The sequence below is a fragment of the Ammodytes marinus genome (genome assembly GCF_949987685.1).
Source record: "Ammodytes marinus genome assembly, chromosome: 3".
NCBI classification, from domain to species: domain Eukaryota; kingdom Metazoa; phylum Chordata; class Actinopteri; order Uranoscopiformes; family Ammodytidae; genus Ammodytes; species Ammodytes marinus.
In genome coordinates this window covers 4,831,942-4,849,120 of record NC_137232.1, presented here as the reverse complement: position 1 = coordinate 4,849,120, position 17,179 = coordinate 4,831,942, and the positions used below count along the sequence as shown (strand labels likewise).

The 17,179-nt window shown below is 41.6% G+C and overlaps 1 protein-coding gene across 5 annotated transcripts in view; it reads right to left on the bottom strand.

Moving 5' to 3' along the window:
* The window catches only part of nf1a (neurofibromin 1a), a 101,752-nt gene that overhangs the window by 13,228 nt on the left and 71,345 nt on the right, over window positions 1-17,179 (bottom strand). For all 5 annotated transcript variants that reach the window (XM_080024921.1, XM_080024917.1, XM_080024919.1 and 2 more), the window contains 7 exons: window positions 11,861-12,293; window positions 11,381-11,721; window positions 11,052-11,254; window positions 9,517-9,710; window positions 8,852-8,992; window positions 5,330-5,609; window positions 1,352-1,566 (listed from right to left, as the gene is read on the bottom strand). In XM_080024921.1, the coding sequence (XP_079881047.1) occupies window positions 1,352-1,566; window positions 5,330-5,609; window positions 8,852-8,992; window positions 9,517-9,710; window positions 11,052-11,254; window positions 11,381-11,721; window positions 11,861-12,293 (1,807 nt within the window). The remainder of the gene's footprint in view (window positions 1-1,351; window positions 1,567-5,329; window positions 5,610-8,851; window positions 8,993-9,516; window positions 9,711-11,051; window positions 11,255-11,380; window positions 11,722-11,860; window positions 12,294-17,179) is intronic.

Sequence of the window (17,179 nt, the reverse complement as noted above, 5' to 3'; positions counted from 1 at the left end):
TTGTGATTATAAGGAATACAAGAAGCTAATATACAAAATATAATTTTTTCATATCAATAGGGGAAGGTGGGGTGATTTGTGCAACTTTTTACTCAAAGTGATTTTAAAGTGAGGCCTTGACAGTTATGTCTCCAACTCAAATATGTACATATATTTCAGGATGTTGTGCATCCCTGGCAATAAAAACTTTGGATCTGGAATAAACTGTTTAAGAAATATAGCTTTCGGAAAAAAAGTTGTCTTGTCGCACAAATCACCCCACGTAGTGGGGTGATTTGTGCGTCATTGTGTCACAATGACAAAGTCACCATCATCATCTTTCTGGCCATCTGAACTCTCATCAGTGGTGTCGTTAAGTGGAATTGAGATGTCACTCTCTTCTGAGCTACTGTAGACAATCACTTTCTTTTGGTGACCAGCGTATACAGCCATGCCACTGGCACAACTCTCAGAAATGTACTTTGCACTAGTTGCTCCGTGCTTGTGGAACCAACTGCCACCTGACAAATGTGATTTCCCCCTACATTTCTGCCTTTAAATCAAGGCTCAAAACCCATATGTACACCCTGGTGTTTCCTCCCCATTAACCTCTGCACTACTTACTTACCTCTGCACTACTATCTGTGTTTATGTGGATGTATGGGCTTTACGTCTTTTATTTTGGTTATTGTTATTTTACCTTCATTGTTTACCTACTGAATGCACTATGTACTGCACTTTGGACAGTGCAAACTGTCATAAATGTGCTTTTATAAATACATTTTACTTACTTACTTACTTATAACTCACCCAGGCCCTTGCGCACAAATCACCCCATCCCCAGAATTTTGGATAATAGGCATGATGCAGCAATTTAGGGTTGACATTGTGCTAACTATATAGACTCAAAGTGTAGCATACCAAAGCACTAAAACATGTGTCATATGTTTTCAAACGTGTCTATAATTGTTCAGACACAATAATCAAAAAACCTTGATCATGGAAATTTTACTTTGAAAGGCAAAACACAGTTTTTTTAGCTTAAATGTGCTTATATCTTATTCCTTGTGTCTCCCTTCTTTACAGGATGAGTCAAATGGATGGCTCTTCTTAAATATGTGGTCACATTTCCAATTTCTTCCACGGTTTTCTAGAAACAAGGGGTTTTGCAACTTCCAAAATGCACAAATCACCCCACCTTCCCCTATATGTCAATTGTTATGTTTTTTTCTTTTTTGTAAAATAATTTAAACATAATTTTTGTTTATTGTATTTTCATGCTTTTCATTTTGTTCTGTATTTTTGATATGTCTGAAATAAATTGAATCAATCAATCAATCAATCAATCAATCAATCAATGGTGTGTCCTGACCTCCATGATCTCCAGTAAGGCCTCGGTGACGGTCTCCAGCGAGGACAGGGCGAAGGTCTCCCTCTCGTAGGAGCCGGGGGAGAAGGAGCGGTCCCTGTAGCTGGAGCGGAACGCGATCACCGCCGCAGACTTCACCTTGCTGATGCCAAACAGCAGGTAGAACTTAGGCAGGGAGAACTCTGTCAGACTCAGCCTCAGAACCTGCTTGGTCTCCTCTGGAAGTCATCATGAACAAAACAAGCACAACATTTACCTTAAAGGTGAAGTAAGCCATTTATTTATGTTAATATAAGTGTTAAATTGCTCTTTATTCATATGATGAACATGATTTATTCATGTGATCACCTATATAGTGTGCACGTTTCATAAAGTCGATCTCTCAGTCACTCGCTCTGCATGTAAATCAGCAAATACACTTTTCGGGGATCCCACTACTGATAACAATGTTTCCCCCAGCGCTTTATAGCTAAGGCGGCCGCCTTAGCAACGCCAGCCTCCCGCCTTGACTATCAACCGACCCCCAAAAAAAATAAAAAATAATTTAATTATTATTATTTTTTTTTGTGCTGCACAATCAATGTACTAGCAAGCGCGATGTGTGTGTTGTGCATGGTCATAACTGCGCGAAAGGCCGCGATTTGCGGTAAAAAGCATGTGTTTCCAAGCGTTTCTCTATCAGCTGCTCTGTGTCTGCGGCTTTGCGCGTGCGACCGTTCCGCGCGCGACCACGGCATGCACGCGGGAGAGTTAAACGAGCAGAAGCAAACCGAGATTTAACTGGTGGCGATAATAAACGCAGTGCAGTTCTATGGGAATATTTAGCTGAACAGAAAGAAGTGCTCTGCAAAGCTAAAATAGTTTAAGACTCCACATCACTGTGGCAACACAACCTATCAGCGCAGAGAAAAGTTTGAAGAAGGCATGAGAGTGATGGCCCAGGCAAGTTTCAGTAAGTGTTTACAGAAGTGCCAAACTAGGCCTACTGTCTTTGAAATGCATTTAGTCATTTTAAGGGGAAAACCCATTGTATTTATTATTTAAAGTTATTTTTAAAACAGCATGCTAGTGTAAGCCAAGAAGATTTATTTTCTGAATTTTCAATGCTGCTTTATTTTTATGTTTTAAATTGGGAAATACATGTTCCAAAACGACTTCTGTATTTAAAAATAAATCAAGCAAGAAGGCTTAAAATAACCATTAATCGCACAACAGGCCCCATCCAAAAAGGAACTTTAAAAAGTTGTATTTGCACTTTGATGTGCATACACATGTTAAGTGTATGGTCCATTATTTATATTTAGTGTGTCTGTATAGTATTGCACCAAAACAGTAGAAGTTTTCTTTAATTGTGCTTTGTACTGTCTGTACGTTTACACATAATTTGTACCTGCACATAGCAAACAAAATTGCACAACTGTAAGGTCAGTGTCTGTTTTATTTTTGTATTCAAATAAACTTTTGTTTATTTCTTTACGGCGCATTGGCATCTTTGAGCAAAATACCCCTAAAATTTTCGCCTCCCCAACACGGGGCAGTGACCACCTTGACTAAGACATTTTCTGGGGGAAACACTGGATAACCAATCAGAACAGAGGACGCTACAAACCAGCACCCGTCTCACTGCCGGTGCAGTGCAGAGCGACAGATGGGTGAATGTGTATGCGCCTACAATGGGAGCAGGTAAAAATCCTTCCCAATGTCTGTTTTGATGGTTTTTATCATGTTTTATCACACTTATGGATCTGAGATGATGCTAGATAACTCGCTGCTTGCAGACCGCAGTGCATTAATGTGGTGACGTAGGGACGAGGGAGGGGACTGCTAACTGACAGCAAGTTAGCTAAACTGACCATTCTGCTTACTGAACCTTGAAGAGTCCAGGGGCCGGTTTCCCAAAGCCTTCGTAGAGCCTTCTTAACGCTACGTCATTCGTAACCCCTACGTAGAGTTCCTACTTAACATTTCGCCTGTTTCCCGAAACGTTCTTTGCTACGAATCTCTTTCGTACGTCCTACGTTGGTAAGGTTGGTCTGGAGCGCCCGCAGAGCCTTCTTAGCTCTACCGTAGGGATGTTTCAGCTCTCATTTGTGTCATTTAACTAATACATCTGACTGTATTTCATATCAAACGGACACAGCGATGACTGTATTAAATAACAAACTGTTAAAAACGATAACTGTATAGCGTACATATCACATTTAAAGTAAGCTATTTATGTTAGCAGAATACCATTCACTCTGATTCACAAAGTGTTCAAACTATAAGTAGCCTACATAGTCATCTAACTGACTTGACAATCAGCATTAACTAATTGGATGCGATGTCCGTCAATATGAAAATAGGCTACTTTATACGTGATACACTACAGCCTACAGTCGGATCGTTTTTATCAGTTTGATATTTAATAGTCATCGCTGTGTCCCTTTTGATATGAAATACAGTCAGATGTATAAGTTTAATGACAAGTGAAGTCCCTGCGATCGCTGTGGCATCGCCAGAGATAGGCTTGGCTACTACAGACCCCCACATTTCCTTCCGTAAGCACCATGCGTAAAACGGACACGAGTGACATCCCTGTTGCGCATGGAACTGCCACAAGTCATTCATGAAGAAAATAATTGCTGGAAACAATCTTAATCTCCTCCGCTGTTTCTATATTTTTCTATAGCCTAGGCTACCTTTTTTAAATCAGTAGGCCTATAGGCTATGGTAATACGTTCGACCAAGGTTAACACTAGAACCATCGCACTGTGTTCCACACACTGCGGAGCTGTCAGCTGAGCCGGCTCAGCTGACAGCTCCGCAGTGTGCGTCGGATTCTCCGCCTCAAAACATGTAAACGTGTGAAAAAATTAATGAATAATCAATTAAAGCTTACCTTAAAATAAGTGTGCCATGTTACTGTTTATTGTATTTAGGATTTTAGCTCATTTGGACGCTGTTTGGGCCGTCTGTTTTTATTGATATAGGCCATTGGCGATATTCTACTTTCAGTTTCCTTACTGACCCACCACGAAACGTGATTATTGTTCTTAAAGATACTTAGATTATAAAGCAAGAGGTGTTAAATAAATGTTTCGGCTTAGAAGGATTTCTAGTAATCTTTTATTCGCAAAGACTTGTCATGCAGCTTCGCATGAAATAAGCAGGAAATGGAAAATCGAACTCTGAGCCATCGATTTCAGCACTGGACAGCGCCCTGTACGAGCCACGTAGGGACTGTTTCTTAAGAAGACTCCTAAGAGACCGGTCGGGAACCACGACTACAGAGGTAAACAACTTTGGTAAGTCATAACGTAGGAGTCTTCGTAGCGCGCTAAGAGATGACGTTATCGGGAAACCGGCCCCAGAGCAGGACAAAAAGACTGTCCATACAGAGAGCCACCACACTCCAACCCATGAAAGAGCAGCAAGGGTTAATATACATCGTTACAATGGTTAGATTTAACAATCAGTTTATCTCTTTAAAAATCAAACATCTTAAGCTAGCTGTAGGAAGGTTTGTTCTTGCAGCTGTATTTAAAGAACTATTGGACTCAACTGTAGCTTAAACCATGGTCATGTGATCTGCTACATCAGGACATTACAAGAACAAATGTCACTGTTACCCAGCTTTCAGATTGCTCTCATACCAGTTACCTACAGCATAGGCAATGCATGCTAAGATATTTTAATTTAATAATAGGATTTATCCATACTACAAGAGTATGGCTGCTTGTCAAAGTAAAGAGCTGCAGTAAAAGTCAAAATTATTTCTACAGCACATTTAAAAACAAAATCGTTGACCAAAGTGCTGTACAAGATACAATACAAAGTAACATATAAGATACATGAAAAAAAAGTTAGGAGTGTCAAAGTCTCAACTTGTGTTAAAGGCCAATGCAACAAAAGTGAGTCTTCAGCAACGTATTAAACTGTTACATTTTACAGGGATCCAGGTTAAGGTTCATCAAGTAAGCCGCCCCGCCCCCCCCTCACCACTGAAGTTGAGTTGCGAGCAGGTGCACAGGGAGTGGATGATGTTGATAACCAAGCCGTGGGTGGAGGCCCTGAGGGAGAGCGGGCCGGTGGCTACCAGCAGGGTGACCACGTGGAAGAGGTAAGGCAGGTGGGCCGCCACGTCCAGGGAGTTGTTGAAGGAGAGCATGAGCATGTAGCGCGCCAAGATGGCAATGTCGTCCCACATCAGGTGCTGCTCCAGGGTTGGCGTCGGAGACAGGCACGTCTTGTCTATGATCTTACACATCCGACCAATGACCTGAAAACAAACAAAATAAAGAGTTATTATACTAATATTGAAACACTACAGACATAAGCCAAACTTTTCATACCATTCTCAAAATGATGATGGCTGATGTGAGAATAGAACATCACCCAGAGAGACAATACTTTGGCCTTCCTTTGGCTTTCAATCAAAGGTTATTGATAGCTAACATTGACCACGGTTACATGAGCAGCTTATACTGATTTAGCTCAACACTCCAAATGAGATGTTCACATGAGCAGTAGCTACCGGAATATTCAACACATACACAGTACTGTGCAAAAGTCTGAGGCAAGTGTGGAACAATGCTGTGAACTAAGAATGCTGTCAAACTGAAGTTGTAATAGTTTATTTTCATAAATTAACAAAATGCAGTGAATGAACATAAGATAAATCTAAATCCAGCAGTGCCATCAGCTCATAACTGGCAGAAACCAGTGGGACCCAGGTACATCCATCTACTGTTCTCAGCATTGAGGACACCATTAATCCTGACCAAATCTTCAACTCCATTTAGCAGAAACTTAAAAGGAACCTCCACCATGCTTCACTGTTGCCTGCAGACACTCATTATCGTACTGCTCTCCAGCCCTTCATTGAACAACCTGCCTTCTGCTACAGCCAAATATTTCAAATTTTGACTCATCAGTCCAGAGCACCTGCTGCCATGTTTCTGAGCCCCAGCTCCTATGTTTTGGTGGATAGTTGAGTTGCTTGACCTTGTGTCCATGTTGGAGGTAAGGCTTTTAGGCTGCAACCCTCCATGAAGACCACCTCTGGACAGACCTGTCTGGACAGTAGATAGGTGTACCTGGGTCCCACTGGTTTCTGCCAGTTCTGAGCTGATGGCACTGTTGAACATCTTCAGATTTTAAAGGGAAATAAGCTTGAAGTGTTTTTCACTAAGTTTCCTTGGTCGACCACTGCGTCTACCATCCTCAACGTTTCCCGTTTCTTTGTGCTTCTTCAAAAGAGCAGCACATCTTGAAACCCCAGTCTGCTTTCAAATCTTTGTCTGGGAGAGACCTTGCCTATCCAGTATAAATGCCTTGTTCCCTCACTTAGCATTTTCGAAAATTGATAAAAATAAAAGTATTTATAATTTTGAAAGCATTCTTAGTTTTCCACATTTTTTCACACCTGCCAACAACTTTTGCACAGTACTGTATAGGGATATACTGTATATTGTATATATATAATATTGAAATATGAGGAGGATTAAAAAACATGGCAGCAGTCCATGGCACCACTTTCACTCATATATATATAGAGCTAATACACGACAATATGACAATGGTTATAACCAGCTAGAAAAATAGCATTTATTCAACTCTTGGGGTGACAAAGGGTTCAAGATCAGCAGGACAAGGCTCCATTGTGCTCAGTTTGGCTGTCCTGACATGACATCAGACAGCAACCCTAAGGATAACACCAGTGTTAAGACTCATGAATTGGTCCCACACAGAACATTTACATTTGTTAATATGATATTCCCTTTATATGGTACGTTAAAAAACTTTGGTTAAAATTCCCCAAATCAATGAGAGGCGCTGGACTTCAAATGAAAAAAACTGAATGACTTTTCTTAGACAACAGTCTTTACAAAGGCCACTATTCAGTGTCGTCTGCCAATAATAGGAGCCAGGGCCTGGCCTTTTTCTATTGTGTCTGCCTGTGTATGTTGAGTGTGTTTCTCTGAGTAGCGGGCAGAGCTCTCAGATGATGGATAGTGAGTGGATGAGTTTTGTCTCATTGGATACTTTAAGACAGCAGTGATTCACAGCTTTGGAATTGATTTTCTTCCATTAGTAAGTAAGTCATTATTACAATTAACGCTCATTTCTCACATTATCACTACGTACAAAAAAACTAAACCAATAACAAAAAGCCCAAATATCTCATTCATCTTATTCATTATTATTAATAAAACCATGTCACAATGCTGTAATACACTAGTTTTCTATCATCCTTACAGAATATTACACACAATCATATAAAAGTGTTAGTCAAACTAAATGTAATATCAGGGCATTAGAAACATTTCAATGTAAGTTTAGGGGTTATATTGCTTAAAATATGTATCTGGTAATAGGTATCTGAGAGTGGGGGTATTTTTATGCAGCTCTGGAACTCATTGAGAATTTCTTTTTTAGAAGATTTGAAACTTTACATATGTAGGAGGGGTCTGAGGAAGAATTTTACAAGCTAATCATTAAGATGGAAATTCTCTGCAAAATGTTTGCGCTTTTTGAATGTTAAAGATGCCTTGGTAACTTTGCAGAAAAAGAGAAAGAAAAAGACTTGAGTCAGCCAGTGCCACAGCATTATATCAGAGTGCATCACTGTATTCTGGCCTGAACCAGGTTATCATGTTGTAGCTTTTCCTGCTTAGTGTGCATGTGTGTACTCGAGATGATCAATTTGCACAGGCTAGCGTGCGTTGATGTTTGGCACATTATTCATTTGTTCATGCTGGATGTTTTTATTTCCCCTGTGATGTTTTTTTTGTCTACGACTGGTATTGTCCATGCAGACAGATTTGCCCTCGTCTGAGATACATTTCTCACAAGGGAGACAAATAAATAAATCTTAACCTTGACCTCCACACTCATTTTTGCTTTGACTCATTAAAAAACTATCTGTCAGTCAGTTCTATCCGTCCCATAAGAGCAATGTTCACCTGCTGTTGAAAGGTGCTAAATGGATAAACTTGCCTTGACTCAGGAAAAAAAAGTGACATTTGTGAAGCATTGACACAAAACACAGTTGGTGTGAACTTGCTTAAAAACAAAAGGGCATTGGTTTTGCCATGCATCATGGACTGCTAGCTACAATACCTTGAGAAGACAATCACTCGCATACTGTCTGAGGCGTGGTGCCATCAAACATGACTTGATGTCTATGATAACATGCATGCTGAGTACAGGTATTCAGCAGCTTTTAAGAGTATATTAGTGTTTGAATATCAAATAAAGCAACAATAGGTAACCTTACCACCTCAATAAAACATTTTCAAAGTCAGTCTAACGTTAGCATCAGCGTTAGCCACAGCCTAGACAACCACTACAAGAGCTGAATAATGTTACACATATAAACACAAATTACTCCACATGCAAACAACGGACCGTAGACGCTAGAGTTATATTTGCACATAAGGAAACATTGTTTGAATTAATTTCTGAACCCCAGCTGCCGTTCTGTAGGCTAATACAATACATACAATATGTTGGTCTCACCTTGCTGGAAACCAGTTTGACATTGCCTGAAGCCAGAGCCACTGCAGTATCAGCCATGACCTCTGCTTTGATGGAGCCCAGGCCTCCTGTAGCACTGGTCTTAATAAAGCTGTCCAACACCACATCCAACAGGTCCGTTATCTGAAGAAAAACCAGAAGAAAAGTTACAGGTCAAATCCACAATCCATTTGACAATGATCCCACACATTTCTACAGATGAACTTTTCCATGACATTTGACCAAATTTCCATAACATTATTTAAGTAGCGTAAAGTAGGTTTGCCTGCTTTACAATTATATGGCTCAATAATGTTGCGTTTGTTTATATTTGTTGTTTGAAAGTCATAATCAATAAAAACAAACTTCCCAGGCATTTGTGAGGATAAGCAAACCAATTACTGTAGGCTGCACAGCACTAGATTTAAAACAATTTGAAATTTATGGAACTATTTTGCAAAACGTTAGCCCTTTTTGAACATGTTTTAAACACGGGCCAAAATGTGTGTAAATTTTAAACTTTTCCCAAAACATTCAGTTATTTTCAACCATTTCCAGGTCTAGAAAATAGTTTTTTGAACTTTCATAACTTAACAGGAGTTTCATGGCCGTGGAGGGAAGAACCCTGATTTGACCTATCAAGCTGTTGGTTTGGTAGACCCACTCACCTGGCCTAAGCTGCCCCAGATCTTGGCCTGAATAGAGGGGTACATCTGCTTCTCATTGATTGTCATGGTGATGAGTTTGTCCAAAATGGCGGACACACGCTGGCGCTTGGCGTCGTCGTTGTGCTTACAGAAGCGAACCAGGTTGAGCAGCCAGGGTGTCATGTACTCAAGGCAGAGATGCTTCAGCTCGATACCTGCAATACAAAATAACACTCATTAAATACTAGGGGTGTGCACGTGTACACGTGTAACCGTTTAGTAAATCATAACCGTTTAGGAAAAATCAATAAACGAAAACCGTTTAAAAAAAAATCTTCAAATTTAAAATTTTCTTTTTTTCAAAGTTTTTAAATATGTTCTGGAGACACACATTTATTGATTTTACATCACTAGTAGGCCTAAACTAATTGGGGATGATAAAAGCTAGTCTGCCGAATCGGTCTGTCCCTCGGCGAGTGTGTGAGTGTGTGTATCGGCACACACACACACACACACACGGGGAGTCGCCGTGCCGGTGCTCGACTCACAGCCACGGAAGAGTGATGAAAGATAACCTAAAGATTAAAGTTACTCGGTTGACGTGAACTAAGCTCGTAAGTAGCCCGAACTTTATAACACCTGTTCAACCTGCATGAACGTGGACATGTAGAAAGCGACAGGCTATATTAATCAGGAAATTAATGAAGCGCGATAATGACGGCGCACATGTCAGGCGAACGCGTGTGTGTTTGTGTTTGTGCCATGGACCTATTATAAGAGGTGTGTAAACGAGCGTAGTTCATTTCAACTGTGTGTTTACAGGCGAACGAACGCGTATGTGTGTGTGCGCGCGCCTACAGGACGGCGGGCACGCGAAGACAATGACGCCACGGTTAACCGTGTACACGAAAAAAATTCCGTCGTGTACACGGTTAGACATTTTTGTAAACGTTCACACCCCTAATAAATACACACACGCACGCACACACGCACGCACGCACACACACACTATTTTAATTTATAATAAATAGAAAAACAGCAAAGTTCATTGTTGTGTCAATGGTTCAATTAGAGAGAGAAATTAAGAGATTTCTCTTGAGTCTGCGACTTACAGTATACTACTGAGATCTGTTTGTATTGATAAGGTAGCGCCATCTATGATTAAAGGGCCTCTCACCAATGGTTTCAAATGAAGATCAGTTGACTTCGAATGAGACATACTGTACTCAGGATGTGAAAACAGTTCTATAGTGTCAAGTTTGAAAGTCCACAGAGTCTAAAGACATTAAGCTATTGGTCGCATAATGTAGGAGCATTTTTAACACATACAATACACCATACTTACACCTGCCAGCCCTGACAACACATCTTTTATGAAGTCATGTACAAACACGACTTGCTGAACCTTCTTTTCAATGGAGCAGCAGATGTAAAGAAACCCATATATGAGCACAAATGTATATTAGATTCAGAAAAACAAGAGAGTAATATAATTGTTAGGGGTTACGAGTTATAAAGTGTGTCTGCAAGGTTCAGCTCTGTTTAGCTAGACTTACTGGACTTGCTGAAGCCTGAGATGCACTCCTCCAGAAACTCTAGTGTCAGATGGGGCTCGTTGGCAGCCAGGGTCTTGCTGATGGATACTATGAAGAGGGTGTTGTTGGCTGGGATGCAGAGGCCAGAGGTCTCCAGCAGCTGGCCCTCTATCTTTAGGTTGAAGGTGCAGGTCAAAGCACACAACAGATTGTATGCTGCAGACCTGGATGCGAGATGGACAAGTACAAAGTGTTAAGGCATATTGGAAAAAAAAGCTGGTAGGACTACGGTGTTTTTCTAGGTCAGAATGTTGCTAGAATAAGTGTAAAAAATGCACCTCAGGACTGACCTGAGGCTGGGGTCAGAGCTGCCCAGGTTGAGTAGAGCGATGTTGAGTAGGGTGCCAGGGACATCTTTGGGTCTGATCTTGGTGTGCTGTGGGATGGAGTCGGGCTGCGACAGCTCCCAGCGGGTCCTGATGTGGATGATGGACTGGACTATGGCGTCACACTCCTGGTGCATGAACGTGAGGGGTGTGCCCTGGTTGGCCATGGTCAGGGTGAACTGACTCTCATCCACGAGGCAAATCTCTTCGATCTCCGAGGCGTAGTAGACGTCGTTGAGGAACACGGGCTGGCCGAGGACCCGGGTACGCTCGGCTGAGGTCACCTGAACTGCCGTGGAACCCACCTGATGAGCAAACACACATACTGTTGTAGGTGACCCAAACCATTCTCCATATAATATGACTAACCTTTGCTAAACTTATCCCCTTTCAGACAAAGTTTTCAGCACCTCCTAATACAAACTGCCATGGTTTGGTCCTCACCTTTATTGAGACCTTGGTGTCTTTGTGGGCCAGCTTCAGGGCATTGTGGAAGACTTTGAGGTCTTCCTCGAGGGTCAGCGTGGCCGCGGGCAGCTTCTGTTGGTCGGGTTCGATGTGCTCGGCCAGCTTGGCCGGAGAGTCGATGAACTGGAGGCGTTTGCTGCCTTTCAGTCCCGTCAGGAGCCGCTCGTGGTACTTGGTGTACTCTCTCACCCAGGTGTTGCAGTTGTAAACATACACCGCTGCCACGTTCTCGTAGGCAAAGCCAGGAAAGACCACAAACCACTTGGAGAGGAAGTCGGTCTTGAAGCGGTTGCTGGGTCCGACATGAGTTAAGTCCACTACTATCTCGTAGGGTTTAGCATAGTAGGGTTTGAGGGTGAGGAGGACATGGTAGATGAGCAGGTCACCGTTGATCTGGCCTGTTTTGAACCTAAAGAAAGGGGGATCAGATGTCAAAGTCAAATGCAGGCCTCGTGTTTGCAGTTGTTTTGTGTTTGTGGTTTAGGTAACGTGAGCCTGCCTAAAATACATCGTAGCATGTCACTAATTAGAGCCATTTGGTTCATGAGAAAACTGCATTCATTTTTTTTGTTTCTCTTTTCTCATCAGAGCTCTTTGGGGTCTGTGGTATAAAACCAAAGGCCCTAAAATAACTGGAGCGCAAAAAAAGCCCAGAACGGGGGTCAGGAAGTGAGTTCAGAGTGTCTCAAGACTCCGACTGCAGCAGGTGTCTCACTCCTTCCCCCAAACTAAGACCTCCACATACGTAAGTATTGTTAATACAAGATCATACTGCGTCTTTCTGATCACATTAAAAGTACTAAATACTTTAATTAACTTTATCTAACTTGATTGCAACATCAACTCTTTGGTATTTTTCCCCCCGCAATAGCACGTATGTAAGTATTTGAGTATTAGCTTCATCGGGGCATGGAGATATAAAGTACATTTGAATTCACCTTACACAGTTTAGCATGCTGTAAGTTATGCAAAAAGTTTACATTCAAAATTGGAATTACTCTTCCTAAAATTCTAAATTATTTCATTTCAGGGTGCAATGGTGGGCACAATGACTTCTCTCTGGCTGTTTCTCCTGCTCAGCCAGCTGCCGTTCTGTCTTACTGATGCAGACAAATCAACCATGCAGCCAGATCTAGCTGGAAGCTCAACCTCTGCCGTGGAGCCCAGCCTCACTACTACCATTGCCCACACAAACTCTCCCGATACGGATTCCAATGGCACTCGTGCTGACTGCCTGATTGACACAGAGATGGGTCTGATAGCTCTAGGTTCAGCAGGGGGGCTGATTGTCTGTCTGCTGGTGGTCACTGTGGTCTTGGCATGCCAGGTCTACCAACTTCAGCACCGAGTTCATCTCCCTCGAACCTCACGCTCCAACATGGACCTGGTAAGCGGTGCAGGCTACTGGGGCACGGACCAGCCGGAGATCGAGGGACTGGTTGGTCCGTGTGATGCTAGTGTCATGCTCGAGGAGGTGAGAGAAGACCGCAGGATGGAAGAAGAGAGGCACGCTGAAACACCAGAGGCGAGTGAGACAGCTTGGGAAGAAGTGGAGGAAGGGGCCACGGCGATGGCCTTTAATCCTGAAGAGAATCAGATGCAGAGCTCCAGCTCCAGGGACTCCTGTCTGGAGGTTCCCAGGGATCTAGAGGACATGCCCCTTGTTGTGTGAGGAGGTAAACCCCAACTTGGTAACCCAACTCAAGACAAACGGCAACCAGTCGGTTCACCATTGTGTTATAACTTGGCATGTTTCATTTGTGTTCGTTTCAGCTTAGTTTACCTAAAATAATTTTAGTTCAACTTCATTAAAAATGTAGGGGCTGGGGGCGCCTTTAGCTCAGTTGGTAAGGCGTCCCCCTCCCGGGCCGGGCCTAGCAGCAGACCCGGGTTCGATTCCCGCCCGCGGTTGTTCTCTGCATGTCACTCCCCTCTCTGCCCCATTTCACCTCTGTCTCTCTGCACTATCAATAAAAAAATGCCCAAAAAATATCTTAAAAAAAAAAAAAAAAAAAAATGTAGGGGCTGCCTGGGAACCGTCTAAACTCATGAAAAGCAGCCAGATATCTCGACTGTTATAAATCTGGTAATATACAGTCTCAATCTGATTAGGATTTGTTCAAAATATGTATTTGTAGATGAATAGTGCTGCTGACTGTAGTGAACAACACCATTCTACTTACTTTGGTCAAAAGTAATGCAACCAAGAGGTCTTCTTGACCAATTTATTGCAACAAGAATGATGAATATTTCAAAAAGAGAAAAGTGTAAATTTTTTTATGAAATGTTTTTCAGGAATTAAGTTAATAACTTTCAAATATCTTTTATGATCTATTACAGGGGTTTTCAAAGTGTGAGAGAGTGAGCCCCCCCTCAGAGAGCAAATTTCAGCGGAGCCCCCTCCCCCCAAACATTTTTTTTCTAAATCCCTGCTTGTTTTGAAAGATCTTTTAATTATTTTACAAATTTAAACATATTTTTGAAACATTCTAAACATTTTTGTGCGTTTTTAAACACATTTTTTAATACATTTTAGCATCTTAACCCAGAGTTTTAATCCTTCTTCCTTTAAGCATGGATAGTAGCATGGTATCTGCACATTTTTAAAGTTCAAATTTAAAGACATTTAAGACCTTTTTAAGACCTCTAAAATGAAAAAATAATACCAATACCGCGGTAACAGAAATCGACAAACTACACTACAGTATACTACGTAAAGGGTTGCATTAAATCCGACTAACAAATATTCAATGCACTTTAGCTAACAACTGCTGTCTAATTACAGAAAATAAAAAATGTTCAGCAGTCTGAATGAAGACAATGTCCCCCTGCATTTACCATCAAATACATACAGTGCTGTGTGAAAGTTTGTGAACCCCTTGAGCCTTTTGGAATTTGATTTATGTTTACCATTATTAATTCATTTTTATCAATACCAGTATTTTTTTATATGAAATAACAGGTGTTTGTTTTTCTCTCACTAATAATTGATTGGATTTATATAGCGCTTTATTTCGATGTTGTTGACTCAAAGCGCTTTACAGGGTTCCAGGTTCAATTCGTTCACACACAGTCATACCAGTGGTGGTAAACTACGATAGTAGCCACAGCTGCCCTGGGGCAGACTGACGGAAGCGAGGCTGCCATTCTGTGCCATCGGCCCCTCCGACCACCACCTCAAACACACAGAAATCATACACATTCACACAAGGCAGGGTGGGTGAAGTGTCTTGCCCAAGGACACAACAACCATGACACAGGTGGCCGGGCGGGGATCGAACCGCCAGCCCTTGGATCGTTGGCCGACCCGCTTAACCACCTGAGCCACAGTCGCCCTAAATCACTACATTGGTCTATTTCATCACTCGATTTGGCCCACCTGATTGTGTCAACCTGCTCGATTTAAGCAATGCAGCTCAGGGTTCACAAACTTTTGCACATACAACATTTGTCAAATAATTTGTTTTATCTGTTTTAACAAATGATTTCTGGAAAAGAAAAATGTTGAATTGATAAACAAACATCTGCTATATCATATAAGAAATACTGGTATTGATAAAAATGAATTAATAATGGTTAAAATAAATAAAATTCCAAAGGGCTCAAGGGGTTCACAAACTTTCACACAAGTATAACGCGCCCCACACACATCCTGCGTCTACCTCTGGAGCGCGTCGCGTTACCTTACTGCTGCCTCTCTCGGACTTTTCTCGGACACACATGCAACGTCTCAGCAGCTGCTGCTGCAGCGCTGCTTCTAAAAGCCCTATCTTTCTACATAGAGTTTTCATAGATAATTCCCATTAAAAATGAAGTTCTTTCATGTCATCTATGATGCATATGATTTATATTGAGTCTGGACAGTAATCCGTGCGCCCCATTGCCATTTTTTTTCTTTTTTTTGCCATATTTTCGCTTGTTGGAAGTTTTATTTTGAAGGGGACACACCAGGAAATGGTGAAACTACAGCGAAAGCTGCCAGTATGAAGTCAATATGACTCAGCAGAGTATTTCAAAAATCACTTTACTGATTTATACGGGAGAGAGAGAGGGGGGTGTGGTCGGGGAAGAAGAAGGCCGTAGACACAGATAGAGCAACGGAAAACTGTTGCGCTCATCATGATCTTTTTTATTTCTTCACTATATTGGATCTCTATATGTGTCATTTATCCAAAAATGAAATGCCAGAACTAATTGAAAATTAGGTTTTAAATCCCTCGGATTTTGATTGCACAATTAAATCGTGAAATAAAGGGATTATTCGCGTATACGACTGAGGGATGTTTTATTTTGAAATAAACACACCGGGTAAACGTGTAACTAGAGTGAATGCTGCTGGTATGACTGTCAGCAGAGTATTTCTCTATCAGTTAAAGCACAGAGACGCGAGAGAGACGCGCTGCTCTCAGAAAAAAATAGGCGAGCCTCCTGAGGTGAAGGGGAGCGTCGCTGCAGACGTGCCTCCGACGCGCCTCAGCAGTGCGTCTGAGGTTGGATGTGTGCTCGCTCTACGTTGATTTCACAGTCTGTGACAAAAGGTCAGACGCAGACGCGAGGTAGACGCGCAGTAGAGGTAGGATGTGTGTGGGGCGCGTTAGAGATCACTGTAAAGGCAACCTGAAAACCAATCATTCCCACCTTTTCAACCAATTATAGATCTCTGTATCAATTGGTTTACATTTTCTGATTAATCGAGTAACAAGAAGAGTTTAATCAATGTAGAAAATACGTGTTAGGTGCGGCACACAATATTTTAATTAGGCTATAAATTAAAAATGGGATATTTTTTGGGGAAGAATAATCCGAATGTTCTTCATATTTTAATTCCTTATTCAATAAATAACAAACTTAGTCCATTAACTTTCTTTTTCCGAACTTATGGCAGACACTATTTAAAAATTGGTTCCACAGGTCAAGGGAGGTTTTTGCAATTTCAAAATCGTATGTGTATGTTGGCCAACTGTAGATTTACATCCATGCTCACGAGACCTAATATGCGCAAAGTAATTTTTTCTTCATACAGTATTGTTGCAGGCATTCAGGTTAATAAACCGCGGGTATCAGGGTTGTACCGATTGGCAAAGGAAACGTATGCTACTATCTGCGATTGATGGGAGGATCGGCAATAGTTTTTATCTAGCTGTTAGAAAGGGAGTGCAGAGTGGAGAGAAAGAAAGTGACAGAAAAAAGAGAGACAAGCAGTGTGATAGAGACCCGCGTCTCACTCCATGACCTGAATGAGCTGAATGAACGTCTATTAATAAATATAGATAGCCTAAATAAACATGTTTAGCC